The sequence below is a fragment of the Salarias fasciatus genome, chromosome 5, assembly GCF_902148845.1.
Source record: "Salarias fasciatus chromosome 5, fSalaFa1.1, whole genome shotgun sequence".
In the NCBI taxonomy this organism is placed as follows: domain Eukaryota; kingdom Metazoa; phylum Chordata; class Actinopteri; order Blenniiformes; family Blenniidae; genus Salarias; species Salarias fasciatus.
Genome location: NC_043749.1, coordinates 2,420,764 through 2,437,731, shown reverse-complemented (window position 1 = coordinate 2,437,731; position 16,968 = coordinate 2,420,764). Strand labels below are relative to the sequence as shown.

Sequence of the window (16,968 nt, the reverse complement as noted above, 5' to 3'; positions counted from 1 at the left end):
TTTCTTGTGAACGACTGACCGGGGCTCGTTAACACGACGACGTTTCACAACGCTTCGCACACCTCTGATGATATGAGCGACACCGTGCAGGAAGCCACTGCTACAGCTCACTGGTTAGCGCCTGAAGCTGAAATCCACAGCGTCACTGTCAATGTTTCTGCTAAACTGCTCATAATGATTAGAAAATTAACTACTAAAGAGCTTCATGCGGCTTCATTTGACCCTTCAACACCCCCGAGTGTGATGGTGATGAACTATTTTGCGGCACATCCAACTTAAAAGGTAGAACTTAAAGGAACGGTATAGAAGTTACACACTGCCCTGTACTGCAGACACCATTGTGTCAATCAGCCTCTTCAGAGGACAGGAGCGACTGCTTCATATGTTTCTCACAAAGATTTTGGGCTAAGTTAGTCTCCATATAGTCCATACCTGAATGAGGGCCCAGTTCAAATGGACTTCATTGTGTGAAGAGCTTTACACTGTCAGTCAGATTCACCCTTTCACACACATTCACACACCAACAGAGGTGGCTGCTATGCAGGGTGCTCAGTTTGAGTTTCAGCGTCTTGCTCTAGGATGAGTCCCATCAGTCGATCAGAAATTTTTAACTAATTAATCCCAACTCTGACCACAATTTATCGTGATTAATCACATTGTTTTTGAATTTTAATACACAAAATGACTTTATCTAACTCTTTTAACTTAAGTGGAGGTGCTTCGCATCAGAAAACATTCACAAATGTTTAAGTTGAACCATCCAACATTTTAAAGTTGAGCCGCTCAAGAGAAGGTCAGCCCCATCTTCTCTTTCAGTGTTGAACATTCCAGAACATAGATGGCCATGGGAGGATATTTTTTAGCATTTTTAAGCTACAAACAAGGAATCCAATCCTCACAATTCTCCTCAACAGCACAAGGATGAAAAAAAAGCAATGTCTACATGAGAGTAAAATGAGTTTTCTCTCCTGTTTCTTTTCTTTGAGCCAACTGCTAACCAAAACCTTAATTCTGCCATTTCTCACAATTAAAAAGATTAATGGTGACAGCTCTCCATGAATTAATCGCAATTGAAACTGACGTTTTCTAAACACCCCGCTCAAAAATGCAACATTTTTCTGAAAGGAAAATGTAAAAACTATGTGTTTTCATTTGAAACACTGTTGTTTAAACACTTCCTCGGTTTCATGAACGAGAACTTGAGCTCCAGAAGCAGACGAGCTGTTGTTGGTCTTTCCAGTGATTTTATTGGAAGCTGGCTTGTCGGAAGCTGTGCACACTTAATTTAGCAGATGTTGCCGTGTGCCGTGTGTGAGGGGCGAGCCTGTAAACAGGGATGACATTTCTGCCGCCTGGAGCTGATCTCGCCCGTACGAGCCAATCAATCAATTCCTCCCCGAACAAAAGGACTCCAAATTTTTTGTGATTGCAAGATTTATGCTCCCTCTGGTTGAGCGCACCAGGCCCTCTGAAGCTGCTTCACAACGCTGACATTTCCACAGTGAGCATAATCACAACAGCTGGTTAACTTCCTCTTTTGAACAAAGGGAATAGCTCTATTTTGCTGGGAAAAAGAGAAGAAAGAAAGAAAAAAAAAAACTTGTGAAACGGCTCCGTCTGTGTGGGTGCTGCAGCCATTCATCCGAGCTGTAAGGGTAAAGTGTAAACACAACAAACACTGATCCAAAAAAGAGACGGGGGAAGAAAAAAAAGAGAAACTGCTTCAAAACAAGTTGCCTTTGTGCAGCCCTCCCTCCATCGTAAAGCTGAATTAATTTGTTTTGCTAGACTGTCGAGTCATTTTTATTCATTTCCTGTGGTGAATTCTTCGTTTGTGGAGGATTTCCACCACATAACCGAGAAAGACATTCAGCTCGTTTCTGTAGGATTTTCTATACTTTCATCTTTATCCTTGGATTTGCTTCTTTTGTTTTGTTTGTTTCTTGCCTTCTCAGGTTTTTATTTGCATATTTGTGTCATTAGGGATTTGCGGGCGACCTGATGGTGAGGAACATTCAGCTGAAGCATTCTGGGAAATACGTGTGTATGGTGCACACCGAAGTGGACACGGTTTCCGCAGCAGCAGACCTGATCGTCAGAGGTATGGCCGTTTCCTCCTTATTTAGACTGTCCGTCACTGTGTTGCACTCTCCGTATGTCCACCATATTACTATTCAATTTAGCAAGATTGGAGTTCGACCTACAACCTCCGTATTGTAAGGTGCAAAGCTCCCTCACTCAGCTGTTAGCTGTGGAGGACTGTGGTTTTACCCCCGGAGGGACAAGAGGAATGGCTGATGCCACTCCAAGACACACACCAGAGGAAGAAGGGAAAAGCACAACCCTGGGATGATAACAGAGAATACACACCAAACCTCCATTCGACTAACAGTCCATCCCTGAGATGAAGGACTCACAGCCTGAACTATCTGATCCAATCAAGCTTTTCCTCCTGGGAGGAAATCGCCTGCATCTCGGGGCAAACAATCCCATGAAAGCACTCTAAGAATGACCTGAGATCGCTGGGTTCATGTAGGACTTTCCATGATCTGGTTAAATAAAACAAGATTTTAGCAAAGAGACAAGTTCCAAGGAGATTTTATTATCTTTTAGAAACACCAACTGAAAGTAAAAATCCTGTATTTTCGCCTTATATGCTTGTGGAAGGCTTTATGAGAGCAAATGAGAAACAATGTTAATGTGCAATAGATGTCATTTAGATTACATTTAGGCTCTATAGGGAACTTCATTTTCATTTTCTTTATCTGTAAGTACCAGATGTTTTACACACTATGCTGCAATTTCTATCCATTCAGCTGTTTCATGCTGCTTGCTGTTACGAAAACTCCTGGGTGATTTTTGAAATACATCGTGATTTCTGTACTTATGAGAAGTGTGCTTGACTGGCAGCTGAAAAGATGGTGACGTGCTTCATACAGAATCCCTCAGAACACCGGCGGTCCCCCTTCCATTCAGGCATCGGCCTCTGAAAAGGTCTGGGGATGCGAATGCGTTGGCGGTATGGCGCCTTCGGCCGTGGATGCCTTCACAGTCACTCAGTTACAATCACATTCACTTACGCACAATAATCTGAACTCTCACCCAGAAGGACGAGAGTCGGCAGCTTTTTTTTTTCTTGTTTGTTTATATCTGGAATCTAAGACCAAGTTTGATCTCATCTGATGGCTCTCGTTAAATCTATATGAATGAAGTGAAAGCAGAAAATGTTCTTTGTGTTTTGGGGATCCGTTAACATGAAGCGATGCTTGGAACCAATGAAAACGCAGCTTTTTCAAACTAGATCCTCGGGTGGAACTTTATAAAAAGCCTTCATTTCTGTCTCTGTGTAAACAGGTAAAAACAACCTTTTGAAACACTGTTCCTGCACATGCATGATTAAATGGACAATGACAGACATGGCGGCCTCCAGAGTGTCCAGACTCCCAGTCCTTATCCTCCTGGAACTTGATAGTTTTAGAGTTGAGAGTCACCTCAAATAGCAATCCAAATTAATCATCTGTTCACACAAATGTCTGTATAGCTGCAGTCAGGAAAAGTTTTGACAACTCTCATCAAGTTGGACAATAATCTGCAGCTACATTTGGTGTTTGTATGCTTATAGCCTTAATCTAAAACCAAGCAATATTGATATTCGGTGATCTTTTTTCTTCGGTTGGAAGTCCCTGCTGAGGACGCCGCGGTACTCCCCCAGATTTGCAAGAGTTTAGCGGGAAATCTCATGTCAGTTATCCAAGTCCCGGCCTGTTTGTTTGATCTCATGTTCCTGCTCTCGCTAATTTTATAGAGAAGCTAATTGAAAATCCTTCCTTGTGTTTCCAAATCCCTGATCATTAACGCAGCCTGGTTTTACTACTTCCTTTTCTTTCACTTGTTGAGGTTTGTTAAGCAGAATCCTTCAGGAGAAGTACTTCTTTTCTCTGCAGCTCCGGCGGATCAGCATGACCCACACAGTTAAATCACACACACACACACACACGCTCACACACACACACACACACACACACACACACACATACACACACACACACACACACACACACACACACACATTCCTAAAAGTCCTCTTTTGGCCTTACATTGCACAGCAAAGACAATAGGAGGCTCCTTTATTCCCTGAAACCTTTAAGAAGCTTTATGAAACATGTTTGCTTTCCATCTTTGATGTAAACTGCAGGTTAGACAGGTTAGTTTACACCCATCAACATTTTAATTTCACATCTATTTTCACTGATTTTTACTCTTACTTTTCCAAGCCCCTGTGTCATGACAGTGCTTGTGAAAAAGAGGATTCACATCCACTGATTCAAACCAAAGTTTTCCGTTTTGGCTCTAAAGCTCACGTGTCGTGTGAATGGAGAGCAAGTCTTTGTAAAAATCCACCAGATTGAAAAGCTGCGTGCTTCTCGTGGAGGAGCTGCCGCTTCGTTCTGTCCTCCTCCTGCCGGCACAAGTCGTCTCTCCTCGCTTTGTGGGGCCTGAATTGTGTGATTGTTCTGAGTGGGAATCACGCTGAAAGCAAGACTTCCTGTCAACTCTCACTGACCAGGTTTCTTTTTTATTTTCAGAACACTCGGTTCCTGAGTTTTTTGCACCTGATGCTTGTGTAATTTTCCAATGGGAGGGTCTTTTTTTTTTTTTTTTTTTTTAGGAATCATGTTGCTGGCAGGAATGGACCGGGTTTTGTCCAGTGGCCTGTTTGTCTGCCGCTCCTGCCAGAGATGAATTACCAGTCAGGACAGATTACTTGACTCCCGTCCTTGTGGTTCATGCTTCATCTGGTCTATATCCTCTGACCTGTCTGCCTCGGTCGACCCCCAACACGGGGCTCAACGGCCCCGCCGGCAGAGTCCTTCAGGTGGCCGGGACGTTCGAGCCCCTGAGCCGTGACGGCGTTGCTATCCTCCTGGAAGGGGGGAATAAATTCACAGCATCACAAAATGCTTACCGAGCAAAACAAGCTCAGGCAGCTTTAATACATGTTATCAATGGCCACACACCATGAGATAGATGCTGGAGGGGAGGCGATTCTTTACAGACTCATCTGAGGGTTCTTCCCTCACAGTAGGCAGCGTTTCATAGGAAAAAAGATGGTCATTTACCATCCGACAGAGACAAGGCAGGGAGATCTCATCAGGCCAAAACATACAGTACAGTAAGGCCTGTGACCCATGACCTTCACCTTTTGACCTTCATCCTTGCTCACAGCAACTTATAAAAACCTGATCTGGTCGAAATTCATTAATACAAAACAAGGAAAGATAACTGTACTTGAACTTATTCTTATAATGGCAATAAGGAAGCTCTAATGTCGAGACAATCTTTTAAGGTAGTCGATCATTTTATGAAATTTACTAATCTGTCTGTGAGCTTTCCTAAAGCGCACGGTGTCATCATTAATCCTCGCCGACATTTCTTCATATAACTGAAGCTGGGGAGGTTGTTTTCTAATTTTGTAATCTTTCAATGTAGCTCATTAACACCCAAGGTGTAATTTTGAATTTCGTATTCCTTCACAGCACACGTTTTTACATTTGGGTGCCTCTCTCTTACAGCTCCGTGACTTTGTCTTGCCCTTTTTAGTATTTCAGCAATTTGCGATGCGTTTCATCAGCCGCATGTCTGGAAAGTGATGGCATTACCTAAACACGCTCGCGTGGCGTCAGGCGGCGGAGACAGACGCAGACAGATGACACTGCGGGTGTCATTGGGTTCAAAAGAGAGAATCTGCGTGGGAGAGAAGCTTCACCAGATACAATAAACAATCATGACACCGAGGATATTCCATCAAGGACAATTGCATCCTTGAGCCAAATAGAGCAACTTAGGCAACATTCTAATAACCATTTGCTCAGAGTCTTGGGGGCTTTTGGGTTTTTATGTCGAAGTTGGTTTTGCAAGAAGCTCCTGATCGTGAAATATGTGATAAGTGCCTCTGAACTGAAAAGAACAAATGTTTTACAGAAATCAGATTTTATCCTTAGGCCTCTCTTTCCTCTGTCAGGGTACTGATGTTTGACAGATGGCAGACTGGTTGAGAGGCTTTGTTTTGTAATTTTGATACAATATACTGTAGATAGATCCCATATTGACTGCTGGAGTCTTCAGCTCCATATTGGACGAGCACCTGCTGATAATTGCAATAGTCTTCACTCACTGAAATACTCAATTGATTTCAAGCAGTTTCAGGTTACGTGGTGGTTTCTGTACATTATGAGAGTAATTATATAAAGACCTCCCTTCTGCAACTGCAGTCAATGCACCGGAGGTGAAGTGGGTCCCCATCCAAGATGGCGTCCTCTCTGTGATCATTGAACAGTGGCGGTCAATGACGAGTCCCCTCACAATCAAGATGGACTTTACTCAACTGCACCTCTGTTTGCTTTAACCAGGAAGCACTTTCATGAAGTGAAAAGAGAAATAAGGATAATTATATCATTATTTTATAAACTGACTTTTTGCATTTTGTGTCATGTTTAGTGGTAATCCTTCACTGAATGTTGGATTACCTAATATATCCAAGTAAGGGTTGTTTGTCTTCCATTTACAATATATTCACTTCTAAAATATCTGATGAAGTAGTGTTATTCTCCTCTCATAATCCTATAATCACCAAAAAGAAGACATGCTAACGCCCCCTTCGTTCCCTTCCCCATGGTGAATGAAAGGTCGTGCCACAGGTGACCTGTTACCTGAAGATTCAGTCCTGTTGACTTGTATTTAACCTAAAGTGCTTGAGCCTCATGTACATCTGCCGTCACACAGCAGCTGTTTTAAGCTGTATCTCTACTGAACCTTGATGGGAGGAGCGCTCCTGCCTCCCATGGCTCTGAACGGGGTCGTTACCGAAGTTATGAGTCGTCTCCTCACGAGGCTCATTCCGCTCATCAACCTGAAACAATCTCATTTCACTTCAGCTCGTGTTGATCTTCGCTGCTCATCCTGGTGTCTCTTCCTCTCTCTGGGGCCGTTACAGGTCCTCCAGGAGCCCCGGAGAGCCTGGTGGTGACTGACATTACTGACACCACTGTGCAGCTATCCTGGGGCTCTGGACCCGACAACCACAGTCCTGTTACCAGGTACATGGTGCAGGCTCGGACCCCCTTCTCTATCGGCTGGCAGACCGTGAGGACAGGTAACAACCAAACCAGCATTTAACGCTTCTCTTCCTTTCAGAAAGTTGTGTCATTTTAGGAATGCACCGATACCAAGACCAAAATTTGTTAGTTGGAGTCCGATACTGCACAGCGTATCTGTACTCGTGAAACTCTCCAAACCGTTGGAGGCGCTTTGTGGCAATTTATCGCCTTCACGTCATTTGTGTGTGGAGGACGGCTTCAGGCTTTTCATCCTTCAATAACGTCTCGTATCGGTACTCAGTAGCTAAAGATTTGTACTTGTGATCACCTTCAAACTGTGGTATCGGTGCATCTTTACGTTTTTTGTTTTTTTTTTGTTACCACTTCAGCAGCCTCAAATCAAAGCATTTCCCATGATACACTGCATTAACAGCCCCATCCCACCCCCCACCGGTATAGATGTAAATCATGATTTATATCTTCAGAAAAATGAAGCAGTAATGAAGTCTTTACCACGGTCAAACTATAATCCACCAAAATGCCTCGATGATTTACAGTTTATAGATCCAGTGCATGAGCTGAGTCTTATTATCACACACACAAAATGTAAAGACTTTTTTTTTAACACAGTGGTCCTTTAAAAGGAGGCTCAGCAATGCTGTTTAATTATAAAAGAGGACTGACATAATACTACATCCTACTTTACACAGTCTTAGTGAATATTACTCTTTTTTTACAAGTACAAAGCTGTGAAAAATGTGAATTTTTAATGCGTTTGAGACAACCCCCGCTGCTCCAGGGAAATATGTGGTTCTGGAAATGCCTCTTTAAAGTGAAATTTGCAAGAAATGTACGAACTGAGAGAATCACAGGCAATTTATTAAGAACTTTAATGGATAATTTCAATCTCCCAGGATTGAGTTGTAAAACACAGCTCTTTTATATGCATACCCACTTGTCATTCCATAAAAGTACTATTGAAATGAGGGCTGCAGAATATTTACTGGCACTGCTCTGTCACCGCACGAACTGTATATTTCCATCTGCTGTGTGGAAACATGCTTGCCAAATGAAACTGAGCCCTGCTACATTAGACAGTGTTGACAACAGACCATATTTCACTTCTTTATTTCAACATTTCATCATACCTGGTGGCATGAAGCCACAAGTCAGAAGCAAAAAAAAAAAAGCTCAAAAATCAAGATAAAAAGACTGAAAACAACAAAGTCAACAACTGCTTCTGAGACACTGCTGCTGGAAACTGAACACACACAATTACAAAGAAAAAAACAAGGAAGAACAAACAATGTCTAGTTAAAACTGGATCCAAGAAGAGAATTGTTTTAAGATCAGCATCATATGCTGAAACGTTTGCTGATTTGTTGCAACTCCACTTTCAATCCCAATACCCAACATTATGGCACTTCTATTCAATCATTTATAAATACAGCCTCAGTTGAAGTGACTTCAAACGTGAACAGGCTGCCAGACAAGGTTTGAACAACGTGACAAAGATGAGAAAACTGTTACATGGAAACTCAAATCTCATGGCAGAGACATGAACGTCGTCTGCATATGTGTTTGTATTGAGTCAGATCATCCACACTACAGGACATACATTTGTGATATTGTGCAGCTCTTACTGGAAAGTGTATTTGCATGAAAGCCAAATCAAAAAACAGCAGTATCTGATGTTTACATGTGAAACAAACCACGGACTCTTTAGCGATTGTGTTTTGTAGTTTGGTCTCCACTACATGCTGGAGTTCATCCAATCTGTCTTTTTAATGTGTTTTCAACAAAATAGTAATTATCTGAAGATGTTTACCTGTGATGAGCACATTAAAGCAAAGTGTAAAACGTTGCGTTGATGTTAGGAACCGATACCAGTATCAGGCATGGAGGACTCGTACTCCCACTCATACTCGTAGAGGATTGCTGATGAAAGGCGTTGTGTATTACATGACGCCATCCGTCAGCAGAAGGTAGAGAAGACAGTCTGAGTCCGTGATTTGGAGCTTCTTTAATATTAATGAAAACAACAAACATAAGACAGGCTGTAAATCATGTTCTGCCATAACAGACACTTGGAGCAACAGAGTTACATCAATGTCAATCATTAGTTTCACTGATCAGCAGGTAACTTCAAGCCTTGCTACGAGCTAAAGAGTTTCTGGGCGAATACCAATGATGCTACACGCTAAACCTGATTAAAGTATGACAGATATAGTTATATAATGGCAGGATTTGTGTCCAAGAACAGGAATTCCACACTACTTTCATGTCCCAAACAACAAATTTCACAAAAATTAATTTCAACTGGAAATATCTTTCGTGTCAGTCCCCAGTTGAAATTCTTCATCCTTCAAAGTATGGCTTGAACTTTTTTTTCCCTCCCCTTCAGACTGAAACAAATTCCTTCCTCCTGCAGATTTGATTTGTTTGAGATCACAGTTTAGTCTCAAAGAAAGATGCTCAGCTTCGTCGTGTCAGCCCCGTCAAGCGAGCCCGCCGCCTGACAGCTCATTCATTCGACTTATTTAATTGCTGTTGTGTTTAAAATTGCATTGGGGGGCTGGAGACGTTGCCGCGCGATATCCATAACAGTTGCGGAGCGTTTAGGGCTGCTGGAGCGGTGACAAACTGTAATTGGAATAGCAATAAAAGATTTACAAATGTCATCATTTCGGTGTGATGTACTTCACTGGTTTTTGAAATGTTTTGTATCTTCTCATTTTTTCTTTAATATTTCTTACAGACCAAATGTGAAATGTGCTTGAGTAGGAAAAATACAAGAAGAAGCAATGAAACACATTTCAATTCTAAATTCTTTTAATCCTAGTTCCTGATTCTGTGCCTGGACAGATGATGCATGCCACGGTGACAGATTTGAACCCCTGGGTGGATTATGAATTCAGGGTGGTGGCAATCAACAGTGTTGGCGTTGGCGAGCCCAGCACGCCGTCCAAACAGATTCGAACCCAAGCCGCAGGTATCCTCCTCACTGGGAAAATGACATTTAGCTGTTTGATTAGTTTCACTTTTGTGACTCACGTTAAATCTGTTGTTGACTCTCCTGCCAAGCGTTGGAATCGGCCCGCGAGACGAGCGGAGATCACACTTTTTCTTTTTTTTTTTTTTTTAACACATTTAGGCGCTAAGCTCATGTGTGTCAGGATTAATTACATCAACACAAAATGCAACCTGTTCACGCAGGCCACAAGACATGAAGGTGGTTTTTTTTCTTCTTCTTCTTCTTCTTCATCCTTTCTCTCCTTTGAGCTGTTGAGCTGAGTAATTTCATCCCGCTGGTCGATTCACGGGGGAAGAAGTTTCCCGCCGCGCCTCACACATGGGGCCGACATGCGGCGCTCGGCTAATAATGGCGACTAGAAGAAGAAGAAGAAGACAAACCTAATTCCTCTGCTGTGTGATTAACCCGTTTTGTGTAAATAAACAAGCTCCGTGTTGTTTTTTAAGAGTCGTCTCGTTCCTGCATTCGGCTCAACAGAGCCATGAATGAGTCTCCTTTGTTGTGTGCAGCTCCCAAGGTCGCACCCGTCACCGTGAGCGGCGGCGGAGGAGCTCGAGGAGAACTTGTTATTGTGTGGGAGGTAAGAGGATCATGGGCGTTTTTGAGTGGGCATTCATTGTGACGGGTTTTTTTCTTTCTTCTGATGAGAATGGAGTTCTGGCGGAGTCTGCAGGTTTTAATTAAAAGGCAGAGCTCCTGCCTGCCGACTCCTCCCCGTCCCGTAAATCCAAACACAGACACACAGCAAATGTCATGTGTGTAAATCTGGAAACCCGGAGATGACTTTACATTGTTTGGACACTTTTCAGAGTGAGGAGGTGTTGTACGGATGAAACACTTTAGCACTTTCTGAGCACTAACCTTCTGCTACTTGCCAATAAATCTACACTCCATATGTTTTTCTGAGTGTGAGTTTCAGATCAGACACCCATCCTCACTTTTCACTCCTGTATTTTTTCCTCTCCTGTTGAATTTCTGCTCGCGCTCGCTTGGTTCCAAGGCGTAACATTGTCTGTCCTCGTCTCAGCCGGTTCCAGAGGAACAGCAGAGCGGAGAGGACTTCGGCTACGTCGTGGCGTTCCGCCCGCTCGGCAGCAGCACCTGGATCCAGACGGTTCTGGCTTCGGCAGACGCGTCCAGATACGTCTACCGCAACGACAGCGTGGCGCCGCTGTCTCAGTTCGAGGTGACGGTGGGAGTGTACAACAGCGTGGGAGAGGGGCCGTTCAGCCGGGTGGTCCGAGTGTTTTCTGCAGAGGAAGGTGAGCAAAGCGGACGGTGGATCTGAGGGGCGTTCAGGTCCCTCAGGAAGTGGAAAACACTTTTCAATATGAAGCTAAGGTTTCCAGCCTCAAATCCAGTCAGCCCAGAAACTACATATTAAACTACAGGATTCAGTGCTTATATTACTTTTGTTCCCCACATTGTTCCAGTTGTTTGAGGGAATATTGCGGCTGTGTTGAATTTGTCATGCGTGTGTCTGCAGAGCCGTCTGAAGCTCCGTCCCGGGTGTGGGCCCGCGCCGTGTCTGCCTCCGAGGTGGAGGTGTTCTTCGAGCCGATGGCCTCCAAGTCCAGCCGGGAGAAGATCATCGCGTACGAGGTGAGAGAAGCGAAGGCACAATTTATCATTTTTGTATCATGAAACAACTTTCTAGTCAAGACGAAAAGCCTCCGTTGTGTTTTTTGGTTTCAATTATGCAGCAATGATGTATAAATGGTGCCTGAATCATGAGGATGTGTTTGTTATTCATTCAATTATTGAATTATTTTAGATATGTTCACCTATATTCCATTGTTTTGTGCTAAATAGATCAAATATCTTATATTTTTTCAATATATTGAACCTTAAAGGACTTTTCGTCAATTAATATTCAAATAGTCAACATTTTTCACAGTTTTCTGACAATAACACCCTCCGTGTGGTGTTTTTTTATGGAAATAAAGAGGTCTTCTGGTGGCTGTTTCAGCCTCAGAAGAGCTCTGAACTCAAGAGCTGCTATTAAAAATATATCTATATATATAAATAAGTGGAGGTGTGAACATCATTCATCACTATCCTCCACAACAAACCCTCTCCGGGGGAGCAGGCTGCGAAAAAAAAAGGAGATAAAAACATTGTTGTGCGGCGAACCTCGGGTAGGTTACCTGCGTGGAAATGCCCCGGTGGCGTGACCTCGGTGCAGAGGCCGGGAGGCTGCTCGCAGTGTTTGGTAAAGCGCCGCGTTATTGGACCCCAGTTAAAGCTCACAAACAGCTGAGCGCAGGGAAAAAGCCCAAGACATGATGGAAGAGCCGCCGCTTTGATTTGACACTTCGAATTATTACATGTAATAAATGCGAGATGTAATACCGGTTTATACGACGAGGTTTCAAGTGAAAATGAATTTTGTGGAAAAATGCCACCTGGGGCAGGAGAATGTCCAAGCAGCATCTATCAGGAAGGAAGGCTCTCTGATGTGCTCAACAATCTCACATCGAGGACAAACAGATCCACAGCCCCGGTGTTTTGGTGAAAAATGACTACATGCGGTCGCCGGCAGACTTTTCTTCCAAACAGGCCTCGGTCAGAGCGAGGCCAAACAGCAGCCAGGTGGAAGGACATGGTAGAATAGTAATAGTAGTCCCAGAACGTCTGAGAGCTGCAACCTCATTGAAATGCTCCCAGACTGAATCCGTCCAACGCAGCTCAAAAAATCCTCCCAATAGAGTTATTATATATCCTCCGTATGAAAAGCAGCTGGGCTGAATCACACTGCAAAGAAAAGTTCACCCTGAAGTGAATGTTGAAGGTGAGAAGACGACGATAGCAAATGTACCGCGAACAGTCAAGGTTGGAATTCACCCACAGCGAGAAACACAAGCGAAATGAAGCTTCTTCCAACGGCTTGCTCGTGTTTTGACTTTAATTAGGAGCACACCTTCATCCAGTGCATCCTTTGTGTCATTTGAAGTCAATACAATGGAGGGTATTTGTGATTTGTGTCCCGGTATGGTCTGAAACATCGCTGTGTGGTCCTGATGCTGCGCCGTCCTCTCGGCTGGCGCGCTGCCCGGCCTCTTTAATTCAAACGATCCACTGAAACTGGATTTGAGAGGCGCTAAATTAGATTAATTAGAATATATGTCAGAAAATCCTGTGGGACCTCTTTAGGAAAAGTTCGCCATTGTGAGAATGTGAATAAATGTCCGCCCGTGTGTTTGTGACACTTGTCAGATGAAGCTGGCCCACCCAGCTACGGAAAATAGCCCTCAATGATGAAAACTCTCCTGTGAATTAATGAGAGGATTAGTCCTGCTGTTTGCTGTTTTGGATAACAATTAAGGGATTTTGCAGAAGATTAATTATCAGTTAGGATGATCTTATTGTGGCAAATTTGTACCTCAAGGAAAAATGTGAATGTCCTTTGAAAGTTACAAAACACACTTTATATTGAAGATCTGAATATCACAACGACATCGGCGAATTTATTCAATATAATATAGCATGATACAGTAAACAAACCAAACAAATATCATCAGCTTCCTGCATCTGTCCATTCAGATCAGCAAGATATTTCCTTCTATCAGTCAAACATCAACATGAAACTTTCAAAAACCTGATTTAATGCCGCACCAACACAGCAAACCAGCTGATTTTATTGAAGGATAAAAAAAGTGGTTTTTTTAACCACAAGGTGGCACTGCTGGAATCCAACCACAATTATTTGTTTGAGAGAATGAGTCACAGCAGTCAAACCAAACTGTGCAATGATCATATAAATAGAAAAAAGTAATAATTTGAAAAACGATGATTGAATGAAGGAATAACAACATTAAGATATGAAGAAAACAAACAGCAAAATGAAAAAAAAACACCATTAAATCAAGTTTGACTCAAAAAAGTCACAAAGAGACAAATAATGACAGATTTGACAGATAATGTATATACACAGATAAAACCCATTTGAATAAAAAAAGAACTAAAGCCCTGTAAAACAGGCATTGCAGTGAAAATCCTAAAAAGCTTCACAGAAATCTGAAAATGGCTTCACTGATATTCAGAAATGACCATATGAGACAAAAAAAGCTAAGCAAATAAAAGACCACCATCATACAAAATAAGCATTACACAGACAGTAACACAAATGTATGAAACAGTCTCATTTCCAAACAGGCATTAAGACATCCAAACCCATCATAAGACGTCTGGAAATAATCCGAGACATCTGCAAGATGAGCGTTTCTCCACATACAACAAGCAGGAAACGTATCAGCGGGGTTTTCTGCAGACATCCAGAAGACGGAGCTCGGTCCTGTCTGACAGCTTTGCAATAAATCCCCCTCTGTGAAGGTTAGAATGGTCACTTTCTCTCTGCGGAAGTTAAACTTTGGAGATATGTGCACTGCGATTGTTCTCTAAGCAGCTGTTAGATAAGCTGGCAGCTGAGCGTAAGTTCATGGCAAACTGAACAATAAGTAAGTGCTATGTTCACTCTGCTTTGAGCTCCATCTTCCTCGCCGCCGCCTCCTCGGGGGAAATATCTGGTTTTTTCAGTGCCGACGCTCTCCGCTGTGTTCACCGGCGAGCGACTCGCTGGTTTTCCACCGAGCAGGATGAGGACTTGAGTTTCTCATCTGACAGTCAGAGTGAAGCAGCGCAGTCGAATCCAGAGGAGAGGATCTTGCAGAGTTACAAGTTTTTATTGGCGACCTCTTTTCACACATGAATCCATATGAATGGTTGTTTTAAAGCCTCTCTAGGGTTTAACTCACTGTAAACCATCACGGCGGAGCATATAGACGAGTGTGATCAGCGTCACGCCGGCTCGATGCTCCTCCACACAGGAGACCTTTCAGATGTGTTTTTTTCCATTTCAAATGGAGTTCTTTACGTTGCGTGCGCACTGGTGGACTCCCGGGTCAGGCTAAGTGCTTTTTCACTGACAGCTGGACGACGTCCGGCGGTGTAGTGATGTTCTGCTGCTGCATCCTGTCTCGACGTCGCGTCAATATCAGACGTGCTGCAGTGTTCTTGGTGGAATCTTTTAGATTGAGAAGCGCTCATTTAAAGAGGAATTCTTCTTATTTCTGTCCATTTTTTTCCAGAGGAATCTGTGAATTTGCACACAGTCAGAGCACATGAATGTAAACTTTATAGAACAACGGTACTTGGAGCCACTTTTCGAACACAACTTTTGTGAAAACCCACTCTGTCTCCATGGAAACAGAAGAAAACATAACTTATTAACAATGCTTCAACTCTATTTCCATGAAAATGAAAACAAAAAAAAACCTCTTCTGAAACACTGTATTTCAAAAACTTACATTTTTTTTTTCATCTTGATTTTCATCAAAATGTCTCTTCCCACTTAATTCAGGGCCAGTTCACTTAAAAACTACCTTTCAGCAGGATCGAGGGCCTTGTTTTAAAACAATGCATCTTAAATGAAGACAGGGAGAATGTGCAAACATTACTTGTAAATGAAGGATCTGCTTAGAACCACTACAGTGGAGATAGATTTAACAACAGATCAGGAGGAATGTGCATTTTATTGACATACATTAAATACACTGACTGCCCTTTTGAAACTGAGGACTTACTTTAAAAGTGTTTCCACACATTGAATTAGTGACAAACAGAGATAGCAAAAGACGGTTCAGTTCAACCCAGCATTGTGTAGTTTGTTCCTGCCTCTCCCAGCAGACCTGCTCACCATGTAACCAAGAAATACACAAGTTTGGTGATTTTGGTGATAAAATAAATGCAATGATTGGGAATGCACAGAAATTTAGTTTCCAAGCAAGAATAGTGAAATTGTTGTAGTTTGTTTTGTCAGCCTCCAATTGTTGTCAGAGCAAACCTGATAAATAAATCCCTCTGACAGTTGGTTCGAACATGTCATATCAGCACTGGATTCACCGTGCTTTCCTTCAGGTGTTTTCTTTTTTCATTTAAGAGCGTACTTATGTAAGATGTTGCTAAATATCATTCTGAATTCATCGCTGTAGAAAGTCTCCATAGTGACAGACTTTGGCCTGCCTGCAGTCTACTGTGAAAAAAACCTCTTTCCAGGTGAGGGGCCGGTCCCAGCTCACATCGGGTGAAAGCGGAATTCATCCAGAGTAGTTCTCTATTCCTGGAGACGGAGGTGGAACTTTTAAGTTGCATTTTCTGTGACTGTGAGCAAAGTTATCGCCTCAAACTGCAGCAAAAGTTTGAATAATGTTTGAAAATGACATCTGAGCGTGATGTAAAAAGACGTGATGACTTTACAAAGTTCAGAGGAATTAGAGACAAAGAGATGCGGCGACCTCTTGGATGAGATTGCATCATCGTCCTGAGAAGAGGTTACCCAAATCTTTAAATGGTCCGTTCCACTCTCCGGCCAGTAAAGGAGGGCGAGCTTCACCCGTTCACCACATCCTGCCAGGACGCAGCGCTTTAACCCAAGAAAACCTTTTCAGGTTGGACAGCGAATAAAGATTCCCTGACACTTCACACAAACTCTGACTTCGATCTCTGAAGGAGGTTTTCAGAGACCCAGCCGACTTCTGTGGCTGTTTTCATGTTCGACTGAAGTTCTGTCGCTCATCTCCGCAGGCTGAACAGCCATCTGTGGAGCGTGGACCTTACAAAGCTCTTGTATCGCCTCGGCAATCTGTCTCAGCGGGACGCCGGCCCCAAAGGGCTCTTCATGCATGCTGGCCAGCAAATAGCATTTGGACAGTGTGGCAGCAGTGTCAAAGATTTCAGCCTCTTTTAACTCGATGTATTAATAGACGACTGCCGAAAAAGCGACGCCAATTAGCAAACGCTGAAATGCAAAGTTAGAGACTTGAAGACAAAGTAAAGATA

The 16,968-nt window shown here is 42.9% G+C and overlaps 1 protein-coding gene across 1 annotated transcript in view; it reads left to right on the top strand.

Moving 5' to 3' along the window:
- cntn6 (contactin 6) overlaps nucleotides 1–16,968 on the top strand; it is a 69,188-nt gene that overhangs the window by 35,209 nt on the left and 17,011 nt on the right. Inside the window, exons 13-18 of the mRNA XM_030091114.1 lie at nucleotides 1,984–2,101; nucleotides 6,995–7,153; nucleotides 9,940–10,089; nucleotides 10,641–10,711; nucleotides 11,159–11,393; nucleotides 11,618–11,733. Coding sequence (XP_029946974.1) covers nucleotides 1,984–2,101; nucleotides 6,995–7,153; nucleotides 9,940–10,089; nucleotides 10,641–10,711; nucleotides 11,159–11,393; nucleotides 11,618–11,733 — 849 coding nt within the window. The remainder of the gene's footprint in view (nucleotides 1–1,983; nucleotides 2,102–6,994; nucleotides 7,154–9,939; nucleotides 10,090–10,640; nucleotides 10,712–11,158; nucleotides 11,394–11,617; nucleotides 11,734–16,968) is intronic.